This window comes from Mustelus asterias, chromosome 2 (genome assembly GCF_964213995.1).
Source record: "Mustelus asterias chromosome 2, sMusAst1.hap1.1, whole genome shotgun sequence".
Lineage (NCBI taxonomy): Eukaryota > Metazoa > Chordata > Chondrichthyes > Carcharhiniformes > Triakidae > Mustelus > Mustelus asterias.
In genome coordinates, this window is record NC_135802.1 from 59,551,742 (window position 1) to 59,568,002 (window position 16,261).

General features: G+C 40.4%; 1 protein-coding gene across 7 annotated transcripts in view; it reads left to right on the top strand.

Annotated features, from left to right (window-relative positions):
* tbc1d5 (TBC1 domain family, member 5) overlaps positions 1–16,261 on the top strand; it is a 494,311-nt gene that overhangs the window by 423,438 nt on the left and 54,612 nt on the right. For 5 of the 7 annotated variants that reach the window (XM_078235915.1, XM_078235905.1, XM_078235943.1 and 2 more), the window contains 2 exons: positions 164–229; positions 8,415–8,581. In XM_078235915.1, the coding sequence (XP_078092041.1) occupies positions 164–229; positions 8,415–8,581 (233 nt within the window). The remainder of the gene's footprint in view (positions 1–163; positions 230–8,414; positions 8,582–16,261) is intronic. The other 2 variants (XM_078235953.1, XM_078235962.1) reach the window with 1 other exon arrangement.

Below are 16,261 nucleotides of genomic sequence, written 5' to 3' on the forward strand. Positions count from 1 at the left end.
AACTTGCGTTATTAGTTTACTACTCTGTTACAAAAGTAGCTTTAAATTTTTTCTTATGAATTTATTATGCAGAAACAAAGTATAGATTTTTATGAAGGACAGAATTTAAAGTGCCATAAGACAATTAGTCCTGCCTATGCAAATAACTTTTTTTATTTACTAGGACAGGTAGTTACAGGAGATGATGCTAAGGCTTGTACCCCTGTCAAGACTATTACTGAGCTCCCAGGTAACAATCACTGTAGTAACTCGCTTTTATAGCTGGCTGTTGTAGTGGCATTTGCTTGTGCTCATTGAAGCATTTTGTGGTTTGTTTCCTTGTGCTTGTTACATCACATTCATTTCTAGTTGCTGTGATCCATTGTCAGGCTCTCGCCACTGTGGGGCAGTGTTGTTCAAATAATTAATGAATTTCATGAACCTTCCTTACTGTGCTTGTTTGCATGCCTAACTAGCAAATTAAATCCCCAAGGTGCAAGTTTTCTCTTTTGATTTTACAAACCAATGTACAAGAATGTCTTTCTTAAAGGAGTGTAATTGCAATGCTATGTGTGTACGTGAATAGATATGCAAAACAGTGGGAGAATCATTCCAATTTTACTGCAAAGTGGGAAACTAATGGTTATTTGAATGTTTTAACAACAGTTTTACCTGGATGTGTGAAGATGAGCATATAACGATTGAAGCTTGGTTGAGGTCATTAGGTTACATTTAAGCTTCATTTGAAGCAATTTTTAAAAGCGGCATCTCGGCCTTTTGGCTAAGATGCAAATGAGATCAAGCCTTGGAGGAGGCGAGTCTGCACCTACTCCTTGGCTCATGTAGATCAGGCCCAAGACAGGAGTGGAGGCCCTGTCTTGTCAGCTTGGATCGGAAATGTCTCAACTTGTTGAGACTCTGATTTGGACTTGATTTGATTGAATTGGAAAAGTATTTTAAAAATTAACATTTTTATGCTCAAAAGTCATAATTTGCACCCTCAAGTCAAAGTTGATAAGCTATATGTATCACTTTAGTGTGTTATCACATACTTCATTATTCCAAGAGGAAACATTAGACATGGCTACAATTTTGCATGGAAAAATCTTTTTTTTGTTTAAACTATCACAAATCAAGGGCCAGAATTTCATGGGGCGGCGATGACACTGTTCACCAGCCGGGTAGTTAGGCAACACCACTCCACCCACCCTGCAATCCATGACCAGATTTTACTACTCACAGGCATCTGAGTCAGGATGTCCAGTCTCCAAGAGCTGCCGGCCAATCAGAGGGCCAGAAGCTCTCCGGACACAACAGCTCCACCAGAAGCTGTGACCACTGCTAGGACTTCAGCAATCTGAACCAAACGCAATGGAGATGGCCTCAGAGTGCAGGTAAGTGGGATCAAGGTTCGCCAGGGCCAAACAGTTGGGCCCCAGTGAGAGGAGGGAGTCTTCCCGCAGGACCACGGTGGGGGTCCTCCATTGGCCACAGATAAGCCAGTCAGGAGGAACCGTCCCCCCACCACCCTCCCTTCCAAGTTCACTGGGAGGCTGCCAAGTTTTACTGGATATTCCCTTCATGTGGCAAGATAACCATCTCCCACTAGTGAAATACCACCAACAGTGGAAAGAGTTATTTGGCCACTTAAAGGCCTTATTTGGACTAATGATGGATGGGCTGTCCACTACCTTCCCCGCCACTGGTAAAATGCCAGCAGTGCCGGAAAAGCGATGGGCACAGAATCTCTCACCATCCCATCTAATTTTAGCGGTTACCTTTGAGGATATTGGACTGCCTAAAGCTTATCTAACCGTATGTTATCAGTGACCATTCCCCACCATTCTAATTCATCCTCTTCCAGCACAGGCTTCTCTTGTTGCTATCTTCCAGCTAACATTCCTTGGATTCTCCTATCCTCAATTCTACACATAGGCCAAACGTATTCTTAAAAACTGAAACACTGCTTGGGTTTGATAAAGTAGACTTCACAGGAAGAACACAGAAAAAAGTACTTCACCTATCAGTGTTCAATCGTTAACCAAGTCTCACTGCAGAATATCATCTAATCAGGGTGAAATCATGATCATGCAGGTGGTTCGCCCAGGACAAGGCTAACCCATTGCACTTCAGGAGTGCTGATGCTTGCAATGTCCCCAGATGCGGGATATTCAACTGCAAAATTTCTGGTAGTGGAGGATTGCGTTTAAAAACAAGAATCATTGCTAAAATACACAAGTTCACACTGAACTCCATTTCAGACAAATGTTCTTATTTTAAAAAGCTCTGGAAGATAATGAAACACCATGACTAATGGAAATATTAAAGTATTCAATGTTATTTTTAACTTTAGTAAAAACTTCAATGTTTTTTACTTTAGTCATCAAACTTTTGATTTACCTCTGATGTCGTCTTTCCCACTTTAAATCTGGTTACTGCAATTGTCTCTTTAACACGAAACACTTAGCTTATTCTTCCTTGAATTCCTCTGAACAGTACTTTGCTCTCTGTTCTCTTAACTTAAGTCATTTTAAGACATTCCTTCTGTCCCAATTATCTGGACATTAACTGGATCCTTGGAAACCTGCCTCGTTGCAGCTCCCTTTTCCTGTCCAGCCTCTCCTGGCACAGTTGAGAGATGTTCACTCCCCCCCCCCCCCCCCCCCCCCTCTCCCCCCCCCCCCCCCCCCCCCCCCCCAGCCAAGTGTTCTGCCTCCAACTGCAATCAAATTCAGCTAATCTAAGAGCGGAAAAGCTTTTTTTCCCTTATAAGGGCCTCCAGTTGCTAAGTGACACTTGCATACATCAGCTGGCCTATTTACTCTTCACGCTGTAGCCCTCTCTAAGCACAATAGGTTCACAGATGGAATTGAAACCAACACCCACATATACAAGAACCTTTATCCAGCATGAATTTAACTATAGATTTTACCCTTCCAGACACAGTCATATCAAGTTAAACCCACTTAAACAATACGAATAAGGTATAATTTTATTAATATGAATATAAATAAGCAGTGTTTCCTGTTTTTTATAACTGGAAAATCTGTCAGACTGTTGTTTGTCCAGAGGTTGGACATTGCTTCCTAATGTACGCTTTAAAATAAAATTACATTTATCTCCTAAGGAACTGATGAGGAAAAAAAGTGAGACTTATGGGAGATACAGGAGGCTCTAGAGGAGTATAAAAAGTGCAGGGGGGGGGTACTTAAAGAAAAAAAATTAGGAGAGTGGAGGGGGGGCATGAAAAAACACTGGCGAGCAAAATAAAGAAAAATCCCAAAGTGTTTTATAAGCATACTAGGGGCAAAAGAGTAACCAGGGAAAGAGTAGGGACAAAGTGGCAATCTGTGTGTAGAGCCAGAAGATGTAGGTGAGGTTTTAAATGAGTTTTTTCTATCTGTGTTCGCTAGGGAGAAGGATGATGTAGGTTATAGAAATCAGGGAGGGCACTGTGATACAATTGAACAAATTAGCGTTGGGAGAGAGGCGGCATTAGCAATTTTAGTGGGCTTAAAGTAGATAAATCCCCGGACCCAGATGAGATGTATCCTAAGCTGCTGAGGGAGGCAAGGGAAGCGATTGCAGGGGCTCTGAAGCTAATTTTAAAATCTTCTGTGACCACGGCAGAGGTAACAGATGATTGGAGGACAGCTAATGTGGTACCATTATTCAAGAAGGGAAGTAGGGATAGACCAGGTAATTGCAGGTCAGTGAGCCTAACAGCAGTGGCAGTGAAATTATTGGAAAAGATTCTGAGGGGCAGAATTAATCTCCACTTGGCAAGGCACGAATTAATCAAGGAGAGTCAGTATGCCTTTGCAGGCGGAGATGAGGGCATTCCAGTTGATGTAGTCTACATGGACTTCAGTGAAGGTTTTGAGAAGATCCCACATTGGAGACTTGTCGAGAAGGTAAGAGCCAATGGGATCCAGGGTAATTTGAAAAATTGGATCCAAAATTGGCTTTGTGGCAGGATGGTCGAAGGTTGATTTTGAGACTGGAAGTCTGTATCCAGTGGTGTACCACAAGGATTGGTACTGGCTCCCTTGCTGTTTGTAGTGTACATTCATAATCTAGATGTGAAAGTAGGAGGTATGATCAGTAAGTTTGCAGATGACACAGAAATTGATGGTTGATAGATAGTGAGGAGGAAAGCTTTAGATTAAAGGATAATCTAGACAGGCTGATCAGATGGGTAGAACAGTGGCAAATTGAATTTAACCCTGAAAAGTGTGAGGTGATGCATTTTGGGAGGACTTGCAATGCAAAGGAATGCACAATGAACGCTAGGGCACTAGGAAGTACAGAGGACCAGAGGGATTTTGTGGTGCATGTCCAAAGATCCCTGAAGGCAGCAAGACAGGTAGATAAGGTGGTTAAGAAGGCATATGGGATACTTGCCTTATTAGCCAAAGCATAGAATATACAAGGAGGGAGGTTTTTTGAAGGAACTGTTGGGCCATTATGATTGCACTAGAGAGGGTGCAGCAGAGATTCACCAGGATGTTGTCTGTGCAGGAGAGTTTCAGCTGTGAAGAGAGGCTGGTTAAGCTTGGCTTGCTTTCCTTAGAGCAGAGAAGGCTGAGGGGGGTGGGGGGGACATGATCAAGGTGTACAAAATTATGAGGGACATAGGATAGATAGGAAGGAACAATTCCCCTTAGTAGAGGGGTGAATAGCCAGGGAGGATAGATTAATTTAAGGGACAGGAGATTTAGAGGGGATTTGAGGAAAAACTCAGAGGGTGATGAGAATCTGGAATACTCTGTCTGAAAGAGTGGTAGAAATAGGCACCCTTGCAATATTTAAGAAGCAATTAGATGAAAAATTGAAATGCCATAGCATACAAGGTTATGGAGTGCTGGAAAATGGGATTAGAATAGATGGGTGCTTGATGGCCAGCACAGACATGATGGACCAAAGGTCCTTTTTTAATGCTGTAAAACTCTTAGGACTATGACTCATTTGGATTTGAGACGGGCGTTTCGTATCTTGAAAGAATGTGAAAGATAGATACATGAAGAAGAGATTAAAATTATCTAGGCCTATCTTGGTTTTTCTCATTTAGTCTTTTCTCCATCTCTCCTTACAGTATTTCTATCTGAGAGTCTTTAGATATCTGATTTTAATTAATAAATCCTATTGCTATGTCACCAGAGTCTGAACTACAAGATGCTTTTAATGAAACAAACAGAATTAGGACAAAACTTGTATACAGCTTGTATACCAGATAATGCAGATGTCCTGAAAGTAAACTCCTTAGAGAACAACTGGCATAGATTTTTGTCTTCACCATCTGATGGAACAGACTATCCACGCATCATAGAACCCACCTGATTCACCTCCCATCATAATTCTGCTCTTAACTGTCGTTGACAAATGGTCTGCTTGCATGTTTTGTTGTGTGAAAAGTATTACAAATATATGTTATTGTTATGAATGAAAGACGAACTATCTTCAAAGTATAAGAGGCTGCAATTGTTCTTCTCGTGTTATTTTTTAAATGAACAACAGATTTATTTGTAGTGTTCTGCTTAGCTTTTCATGGTCATTACTGCATTATAGATAATTAATATTCTCCCTATATTTGTATAATATTTTTAATTCTGAAGAAATTTTGCATCAAGAAAGTATTTTTTTTACATCTCTTTGCATTAATTAATAACCATCAAATGTTTGCATTTTGCAAATTCTACATGATCATCAGTTAAAATATGCACATTGACAGAACATTAAATACTATGCAAAGAACCTCTAGTGGTCCAGTTGCTAAGCACATCTCACTCTTCACATTTAAGTGAACTGTGCCAGCTGTTGAGTCCACGAATGTGGAACATGAGATAAATTTGACTTTAAGAAATTGGCAGTAACATTAGAAGTTTTGAAGGGAATAATCATGCTACATTTTAGTATTGATCATTTTGAACAGGACTATAAGTACCATTGTTTTGAACAAAGGGCACTTAGTTCTCAGGATCTCTTTTGAGTTTAATTCACCATGTGTGAAATCACTTTCAGTTAGATTTGCGTAAATTTCATTCACAAATTAACTTTGAGAATTTTTCATATTGATCAATATTCAATGAGTTCATCTTGAAAATGTTTAAAGAAATAATGATGTGTATTTATCAAACACCTTTCAAAACCTCAAGAAAGCACTTTAAAGCCCGTAACACCAAGTATAATGTAGGAAATATAGATTTTGAGAATGAGATATATAATGAATTATGCATCTATATTATTTTATTCACTCTGGTAGTTAAGACTTTGTTTTTTTCGGGTTGAATTCCTTCTAACATTTAAAATTGGATCTGATTTTGTATGAGAGAAGGAATTCAACCTGAAAATTATCCTTTAAAAGAAAAAAATGTATATAGTGTGCGTGAAATCCTTATTATGTCATATGCTAATACACTGGTTATATGATGGCACATGGGAATTTATGCATAGCAAATATAATAAATCAGACATTTACTAGTACTGAAGGATATGTACAATTTATGCAAAGAATCCAGATTTCAGAGATTCAATGCTATCTACTTTGATGCACATTGAATCTTAATGTATTCTGTCATGAAATGGTAAGATACTGTTAAAATGAATGTATTATTTTCTGCACAACCTGCCATGTATTTTGTCAACCATGTATGGGCAACAACGAAGAGAAAGGAAAGAATATGAAACAGGGTGTTCTTTGTAATTGACATAATATATAGTTAGAGTGCTGTGAGCCAGGAAGCAGTTTAGACACAAATGAGGTGTTGAAGCAGCAGCAAGAGAGAGAGGTACCATCCCCGTAAATCAGTTCAATCAGAGATTTGGGGCTGAAGGCAACAAAAGAGCAAGGCAGAGAGACAACCATCCTCAGCAAACAGCTTAGCTAAAGATGAAGTGCTGAGGGCAAAAGAACCAGATGCAGTCCTGTGAAAGTACTGTTCAGAGGAGAATCCAAGGGAAAACAGACGAAGTGTTGTTTTGAGAAAGAGACAATTTCAGTAACCAGAATTAAAGTGGGAAAGCAGACTTGAAAGGGAAATCAAACCTTTGACGACATTTCCATAGAGTTTGGGAATCAATAGTTAAAGCAAATGTGAACCGTTTGTATGACTGTCAGGACAGAAATCCTGAAAGGGTGAGGGGCAGGAAGGAGCGGGTGGAGGGAGTTGAAAAACCTGAATGCTGGATTCTTCGTTAAAAGTAGGGTGGAAGCTTCATTTTAAAAAGTCATTTGGAAAACTTGGACTGGATTTCAGAATGCAAACCGCTGATGGAAAGCATTATTATGAACAAAGATTTTTAAAGTGGGTTTTTGGGAGTAGAGTTTGGAAACTCACGTGGCAATCACCTGGGGGGATTCTGAGGAGAAATCCACAGATATTAACTTGGGTTCAGACCAGCCTGTGTGTTTTGACACAGCCAGCCTGTGTGTTTAAAGGGACTTTGTGTTACTGAGACCATTGTGGTTTAAGATGTATTTGGTAATCCATGTTCATCTTCAAATCTTTGTGTATTTGTTAAGCTAAGGGTGAGTAAAGTTGTAGTATTGTATCATATTCCATTTTTTTCATGTTTAATTTTTTTTTCTTGTTAAAACTAATTAGTGACTCTGTTCCTCCACAGTTTATTTTAAAAATAAGTAAACATTAGGGTCTTTTGAGCCAGGGTTCCATTCTGGAATCTTCCTGTCCAGTTATAACATCAACTGGGATTATAATAGTGGTGAGCTACTTTCTTGAACCGCTGAGGTGTAGGTGCATTTACAGTGCTGTTAGGGAGTGAAGTCTAGGATTTTGACACAGCGAGAGTGAAGGCCTAGGTCAATGCTGGGTAGTCCATCCAGTTTCATTCCTTTTAGTTTTTGTTGTAGCAGTTGGATAAAAGTGAGTGGCTTTATCGGTCACTTAAGAGTCAACCACATTGCTGTGGGTCTGGTGTCACGTGTAGAGCAGTTAAGGGAGGTTTCCTTCCCAAGTGAACCAGATGGGCTTTTATGACAATGATGGTTTCATCATTAGACTGTTAATTCCAGATGTTTTATTGAATTGAACTTCCACCATCTGCCGTATCTGGATTACTAGTCCAGCAACAATACCAAGCAGCCACTGCCTCTCCTAGGAATGCTTCTCAAAATATGTCCTTCATTTGAAATATTGTGGAATTGAAGTAAACATTACATTTTGAAATTATGGAATGAATTGCTGGTGAGTTCATACCTTGGAATGGTGTTCACCGTTATAAATCATTCAAATATATTTAGAATATATAATTGTTGTAGTACAATAATTTTTCCCATCATTATCTTAAACCGACTTGTAAATAAAGTCAATGAAATACTGTCTAGTATAAAACAGAACAGAACAAAAAGACCTTTGAAGCAAACAACATGAAATCACTTTGGTAATTTCTATGCTCTTTTGAACTTGTTGTTTTAGGTCACGGTGCCACTCATATTAGTTCCTCACCAAGTACTGAGAGTTTGCCTACTGCAAAAGATAACACAGCATCTCCTCCATATTCTACTGCTAAAAAGGATTCATTCTTTAGTACAATCTCTCGTTCACGGTCACACAGCAAAACTATGGGCGGCCGAAAAGACATGGTGAGTCCTTTCAGTTATCGCTCATGTTAAAAGGTGGTGTTTTCAGATTGGAGCCTTTTGCATAGGTGTTAAGTGAATAACAAGGGAAAGGTAAGTTCATGGAACCATATACTTTTTATGCCCACCTTCATTTCGTTTAAATATAAAAATGTTGTTTGCTTAATTTAGGGGATAGTGACACAGCCGTCTCTCAGATGTCTACTGGTAGAGCACTGGATTATGTAATTATCCTGGGGTGATATGCCTTGTAATAATGTTGGTCAATGTTATTCCTGATTGAACAGCTGAGATCAGAAACTGTAATATAAACAGATGCAAGATTAAATCCTTCCATCCAAATCCTTTGGACACAGCCAGTATAGATTGTTTTACTTTCATGTGAATTAAATCCTTTCTGCCCAGCACTAATTGACATTCTGGTTGTAAATTTGAACAGATAAAATCTTTAATTTTCTTTCAAATCACTTGATGTCAAAATGGGCTTGGTCTTATAGAATCCACATGGTGTCAGTCTCCATTTTGCCATTAAGGACATTTCTTCTGCATTTTTATTGTTTAAATTTTCACTTCTGAAGTGTAAAAATAATAAAAGAGACACTTTATTGACTCTTAGCAAATGTAGTTTGGCGATTGAGGCAGTCCAGAAAAAAAGGTAACTGGTCTTTCACAGTTAGGAAGTTAATAAAAGTACTGGACCTGAAGAATGAAGAGAAATTGGAACTATCTAAACAATGCTTGTTGCTCGTAATATATGTAAGGGAATGCTAGGTCAGCATATGAGAAAGAAAGGAATAGAGGGTTATGCTGATAACATTTGATGGGGGAAGATGGAAGGAAGTTCAAGTGTAAACAGCGGCATGGACTGGTTGAGTCAAGTGATCTATTTCTGTGCTCTTTATCCTACATAAATAGTGATCATTTTTTTAATTCTGCTGCGCAATCTTTCAGCCCAAGACTGAATATTGTCTGAGTCTTTCTGCATATGGACACGGACTACTAAAGTATTTGAGGAGTCGCAAATGGTGCTGAACATTGTGCAATCATCAGTGAACATCCCCACCTCTGACCTTATGATGGAGGGCAGGTCATTGATGAGCAGCTGAAGATGATTGGCCCTGGGACATGACCTTGAGGAACTCCTGTAGCAATGTCCTGAGACTGAGATGATTGACCTCCAACAACCACAACCATCTAGGTGTGGCTCCAATCAGTGCAGAGTCGTGCCCCCCACAACCCTCTCCCCCAAATTCTATTGATTCCACAATTTGCTAGGGTTCCTTGACGCTACAATCGGCCAAATTTTGCCTCAGTGACAAAATCAGTCACTATCATCTCACCTCTTGAGTTCAGCTCATTTCTCCATGTTTGGACCAAAGCTGTCTTGAGTTCAGGAGCTTTAGCCTTGTTTAATGTGCTGGTATCCCCCTTCATTGAGGATGGGTATATTTGTGGAGCTTCCTCCTTTTGTTATTTAAATGTCTAATGCCATTCTTGACTGGATGCGGCAGGATAGCAGAGCTTAGATATGTTCCATTGATTTTAGGATCGCTTAGCTCTGTCTATAGCGTATTACTTGTGCTGTTTGGATTGGAGGTAGTCCTGTGTTGTAGCTTCACTAGGTTGACACCTCATTTTTAGGTATGCCTGGTGCAAATGCGTCTGTCCATGACAGCTCCTGGCATACACTTCTGCACTCTTCATTGTGCCAGAGTTGATCCCCCCACTTGATGGTATTGGTAGAATGGGGGATATGTCGGGCCATAAAGCTACAGATTGTGGTTGAGTACAATTTTGATGGAGTTGATGGCCCCCAGCACCCCATGGATGCCCAGTTTTGAGTTGCTGGATCTGTTCAAAATCTATCCCATTTAACACAGAACAATGGAGGTTATCTTCAATGTGAAGATGGGACTTCATCTCCACATGAACTGTGCAGTGATCACTCCTACCAATACTGTCATGGACAGATGCATCTACAGCAGGTAGATTAGTGAGGATGAGGTAAAGTACATTTTTCCCTCTTGTTGGTTCCCTCATCATCTGTTGAAGACCCAATCTAGCAGTTATGTATTTTAGAACTCAGCCAATTCGGACAGTCATTGTGCAGCTAAGCTACTCTTAATGATGGATATTCAAATTCTCTGCCCAGAGAACATTTTGCGTCCTTGCCACCATCAGTGCTAATGGAGGAATACTGATTCATCGGTTGAAGGGTGGGGAGTGGCAGGTGGTAACCAGCAGGAAGTTTCCTTGTCCATGTTGACCTGATGCCATGAGAATTCATGGAGTCCAGAGTTAATGTTAAGGACACACAGATCAACTCCCTTCTGACTGTATAGCACTGTTCCACCACCTCTGGTGGCTCTGCCTTGTTAGGAAATGACACATTCAAGGATGGTGATGGTGGAGCCTGGGGCATTGTCCATAAAGTATCATTGCGTGAGTGTGACAATGTCAGGCTGTTGCTTGACTAGTCTATGGGACAACTCCCCCAATTTTGACACAAGCCCCCAGATGTTACTAAGGAGAGATTAGTACGGTAAGGTTAGTAAGGATACATTATTGAATGTATTCAAGAGGTGGCTGGATATAGCACTTGGGGCAAATGGGATCAAAAGTTATGGGGAAAAGGCAGGATTAGGCTATTGAGTTGGATGATCAGCCATGATCGTAATGAATGGCGGAGCAGGCTTAAAGGGCCAGATGGCCTTCTCCTGCTCCTATCTTCTATGTTTCTATGAGAACCTTGTAGCGTTAACAGGGCTGGATGTGCCATTGTCGATTCAGGTGTCTAGGTTGATCTCCAGGTGGCCCATCCATTTTCATTCCTATGTAAGAACAAAATTGTACACTTAGAGTTTGTCCTATGCTTAAAAGTGATATTTTTTCAACGATTAGGAACTGATTTCACATTGATATTGGTGCGAAATGGTGAGAAATAAAAGCAGATCATGCCAGTTGAGTTTTGATTATTTATTATTATTACATATTAGTTCCTGTTCATGATTGTACTAATTTATAAATCTATTTTCAACGTATTTTTCTAACTTACTTTACCATGAAGATTAGTTATTTCTGTTCTTTTGTTAACATTTCCTTGTCAAATAGCTTTGTTTAACACTCACCCCCTGATGAAGGGGCAGCACTGCAAAAGCTCATGATTCCAAATAAACCTGTTAGACTTTAATCTGGTGTTTTGAGACTTCTTAGTGTGCCCACCTCAGTCCAACGGCAGCATCTCATAGATAGAATCATAGAACAGTACAGCACAGTACAGGCCCTTCGGCCCACGATGTTGTGCCGAACCTTTTCCGAAACCAAGATCAAGCTATCCCACTCCCTATCATTCTAGTGTGCTCCATGTGCCTATCCAATAACCGCTTGAAAGTTCCTAAAGTGTCTGACTCCACTATCACAGCAGGCAGTCCATTCCACACCCCAACCACTCTCTTGAGTAAAGAACCTACCTCGTACATCCCTCCTATATTTCCCACCACGAACCTTATAGTTATGCCCCCTAGTAACAGCTACATCCACCCGAGGAAATAGTCTCTGAACGTTCACTCTATCTATCGCCCTCATCATCTTATAAACCTCTATTAAGTTGCTTCTCAACCTCCTCCGCTCTAAAGAGAAAAGCCCTAGCTCCCTCAACCTTTCCTCATAAGATCTACCCTCCAAACCAGGCAGCATCCTGGTCAATCTCCTTTGCACTCTTTCCAGTGCTTCCACATCCTTCTTATAGTGAGGTGACCAGAACTGCACACAATATTCCAAATGTGGTCTCACCAAGGTCCTGTACAGTTGCAGCATAACCCCACGACTCTTAAACTTAAACCCCCTGTTAATAAACGCTAACACACGATAGGCCTTCTTCACGGCTCTATCCACTTGAGTGTTAACCTTCAGAGATCTGTGGATATGAACCCCAAGATCTCTCCGTTCCACCACATTCCTCAGAACCCTACCTTTGACCCTGTAATCTGCATTCAAATTTGTCCTACCAAAATGAATCACCTTGCACTTATCAGGGTTAAACTCCATCTGCCATTTTTCGGCCCAGCTCTGCATCCTATCAATGTCTCTTTGCAGCCTACAACAGCCCTCCACCTCATCCACTACTCCACCAATCTTGGTGTCATCCGCAAATTTACTGATCCACCCTTCAGCCCCCTCCTCCAAGTCATTTATAAAAATTAGAAATAGCAGAGGACCCAGCGCTGATCCTTGTGGTACACCGCTGGTAACCGGTCTCCAGTCTGAAAATTTTCCATCCACCACCACCCTCTGTTTTCTATGAGATAGCCAGTTACTTATCTAATCGGCCAAATTTCCCTCTATCCCACACCTCCTTACTTTCTTCATGAGCCGACCATGGGGGACCTTATCAAACACCTTACTAAAATCCATGTATATGACATCAACTGCTCTACCTTCATCGACACACTTAGTTACCTCCTCAAAAAAGTCTATCAAATTTGTGAGGCAAGACTTTACCCTTCATGAATCTGTGTTGACTATCCCGGATTAAGCTGCATCTTTCTAAATGGTCGTAAATCCTATCCCTCAGGACCTTTTCCATTAACTTACCAACCACCGAAGTAAGACTAACCGGCCTATAATTACCAGGGTCATTCCTATTTCCTTTCTTGAACAGAGGAACAACATTCGCCACTCTCCAGTCCTCTGGCACTATCCCTGTGGACAGTGAGGACCCAAAGATAAAAGCCAAAGGCTCTGCAATCTCATCCCTTGCCTCCCAAAGAATCCTAGGATATATCTCATCTGGCCCAGGGGACTTAACGACCTTCAGGTTTTTCAAAATTGCTAATACATCTTCCCTCAGAACATCTGCCTCCTCCAGCCTATCAGCCTGTATCACACTCTCATCCTCAAAAACATGGCCCCTCTCCTTGGTGAACACCGAAGAAAAGTATTCATTCATCGCCTCTCCTATCTCTTCTGACTCCATGCACAAGTTCCCACTACTGTCCTCGACCGGCCCTAACCTCACCCTGGTCATTCTTTTATTCCTCACATAAGAGTAAAAAACCTTGGGGTATTCCTTGATCCGACCCGCCACATCTCCACATCTTTATTTAACATCATTGAACTGTTAACTATTTAACATAAAAGCAGAAAATGCTAGAAATACTCAGTTCAGATTATGGAACTAGGGAACTGTACTGTCGATTATTTAATTCCCTTTCTCAGGTAACCACTGAAATAAAAAGATGATAATTTATCTACACATTCTCACATCTAAGTGAGGTGTGAATACCATTGTGATTAACCTATTGAACAATATTCTCATTATGTTGAAGTAAATAGTCGCAATAGTGATCCTATAAATTTACATCTGTTAAAAGCACTTAGAGTCCATGAGACTGTATTAACTTTTGGTCACTCCTGTTGCATCACAATTGCAGTTATTTCTTCTAAAATATATAGAAATTTACAGCATTGAAGGTGACTGCTGTGTCTGTGCTAATTTGTCACTAGAGCAATCATAGAACACAACTAGCTCCCCGTATCTGTTTTGATATAAAAATAACTTGAGTTTAATTTCTGTACTGTTATGATGCATTTGTTTTGATGCAATTTGAATGTTCATTTTGCTAGCTCAGCACATCCTGGTCCTGATACTTTATAATTAGAATATTTCTTGTACATTTGGGACTAAATTATTGGATTACTAGAGAAAGAAAGAAATTTGCCGAAACATGCATGTCTATAACTTCAATATAGTATAATTCTTTCTCATTCATCCGCTCCATCCAAAGGAAGATGCTGTCATGTGCAAGGATACTGAAAAATGCACAACCCATTCAGTTTTCTTTCCCCAGTCAATAATCAATAGATTTTCTGTTCGTTTGCAGCTGGAAAGTAATTAATACCAATTTTACTGTTCACCTTTAATTAACTCTGGACTCATCATGTAGCCTATCACTTGATACCTATGCATAGAATCATTGAATCCATACAGTGCAGGAGGCCACCATTCGGCCCATCAAGTCTGCACCAACAACAATCCCACCCTATCCACATAACCCCACGTATTTATCCTGCTAGTTCCCCTGACACTAAGGGACAACTTAGCATGGCCAATCAACTAAACCCGCACATCTTTGGAATGTGGGAGGAAATCGGCGTACCCAGAGGAAATCCACACTGTCACGCGGAGAACATGCAAACTCCACGCAGACAGTGACTTGAGGCTGGAATTGAACCCAGTTCCCTGGCACTGTAAGGCAGCAGTGCTAAGCACTGTGCTACCGTGCCGTCCAGTATAAAGTATTAGTACTTTCTAAGTGAGTGTTTGTAAATTGATAGATTTCTTCAACATTGGTATATTGCAATTTTAGTATTGATATTCTGTAATACAAAAGCAAAATACTACAGATTGGAAATATAAACAGAAAATGCTACAAAGATTTAGCAAGACCAGCAGCATCTGAGTTTCCATTTCAAGCTGGTGACCTTTTATCTGAACTGAAAAAAGTGACAGCTGTGACAAGCTAAGTACAGGTGCAGAGACTGAGGAGGGGAGGAAATATAAAAGTGAAAGCCCTGTGAGAGGGCAGAGGTAGGAGTGATTAAATAATTAACATCAGCTGCTGATGTTAATTGATGATCAGCTCCCATGAAAAGATGGGAGCAGTGGTCTGAAAATGTTGTGTTTGGGATGAGTCCAGAAGGTTGTAAAGTGTCTTAACAGAAAGTTAATTCCCCAAGCTTCCATTGAGCCTTGAGAATGGTATGGGAGACCGAGGACAGGTTGGGAGTGGGGCACAGAAATAAAATGGCAAGTCACCAGAAGCTCCGGGTCAGGCTTGCGGACTGAACAGAGGTGTTCAGCAAAGCGACCAGCCCGACTCCATTTGGTCTTGCCAGTGTAGAGGCGATTACATCGTGAAATGTGAATACAGTATATTAAATGGAAAGAAGTGCAAGTAAATCTCTGTTTCAAATTTTGTTGAATTTTTCATTTAAGATGTGTGTCAATTAGTTTCCAGCTAAAAATCTCTACAGCTTTCATTGGATTGTGTAGCGTTCCCAACCCGAGGTCACTTTTCAAGGATTTAACTCCTGCCCATATCCAAGTCCACCGCCTGTGGGCAGTTCCAATTTTTCCCAAAGTTCTTGTAACTTCCAATTAAGTAAATGATTATTGATTTGTACATGAAATCTAAACTCTTCTGAAAGACTAAGAAGGAGCATGTTGAGCAGAAACACCTTACAGGCAGGAAATTGTTTATTGTTATTGAAACCTTATGGGTACATTTAAACTAAAAGCAGGAGTAGGCCATTCGGCCCTTCAAACTTGCTCCACTATTTAATAAGGTATCAATGCTGATATAATTTTAATCTCAACTTCACATTCCTGCCTACCCCCAATACCTGTGGATGTTGTTTATATGGACTTCCCGAAGGCCTTTAATAAATTCCCACATAAGAGACTGCTAGCTAAGGTAGAAGCCAGTGGAATTGAGGGCAAATTACTGACATGGCTGGGAAATGGGTTGAGTGGCAAGCAACAGAAAGTAGGGATAATGGGTACGTACGCATATTGACTGGATGTGATTCGTGGTGTCCCACAAGGATCTGTATTGGGGCCTCAGTTGTACACATTTATTAACGACTTGGATAATGGCATAGAAAGCCATGTATCTAAATTTG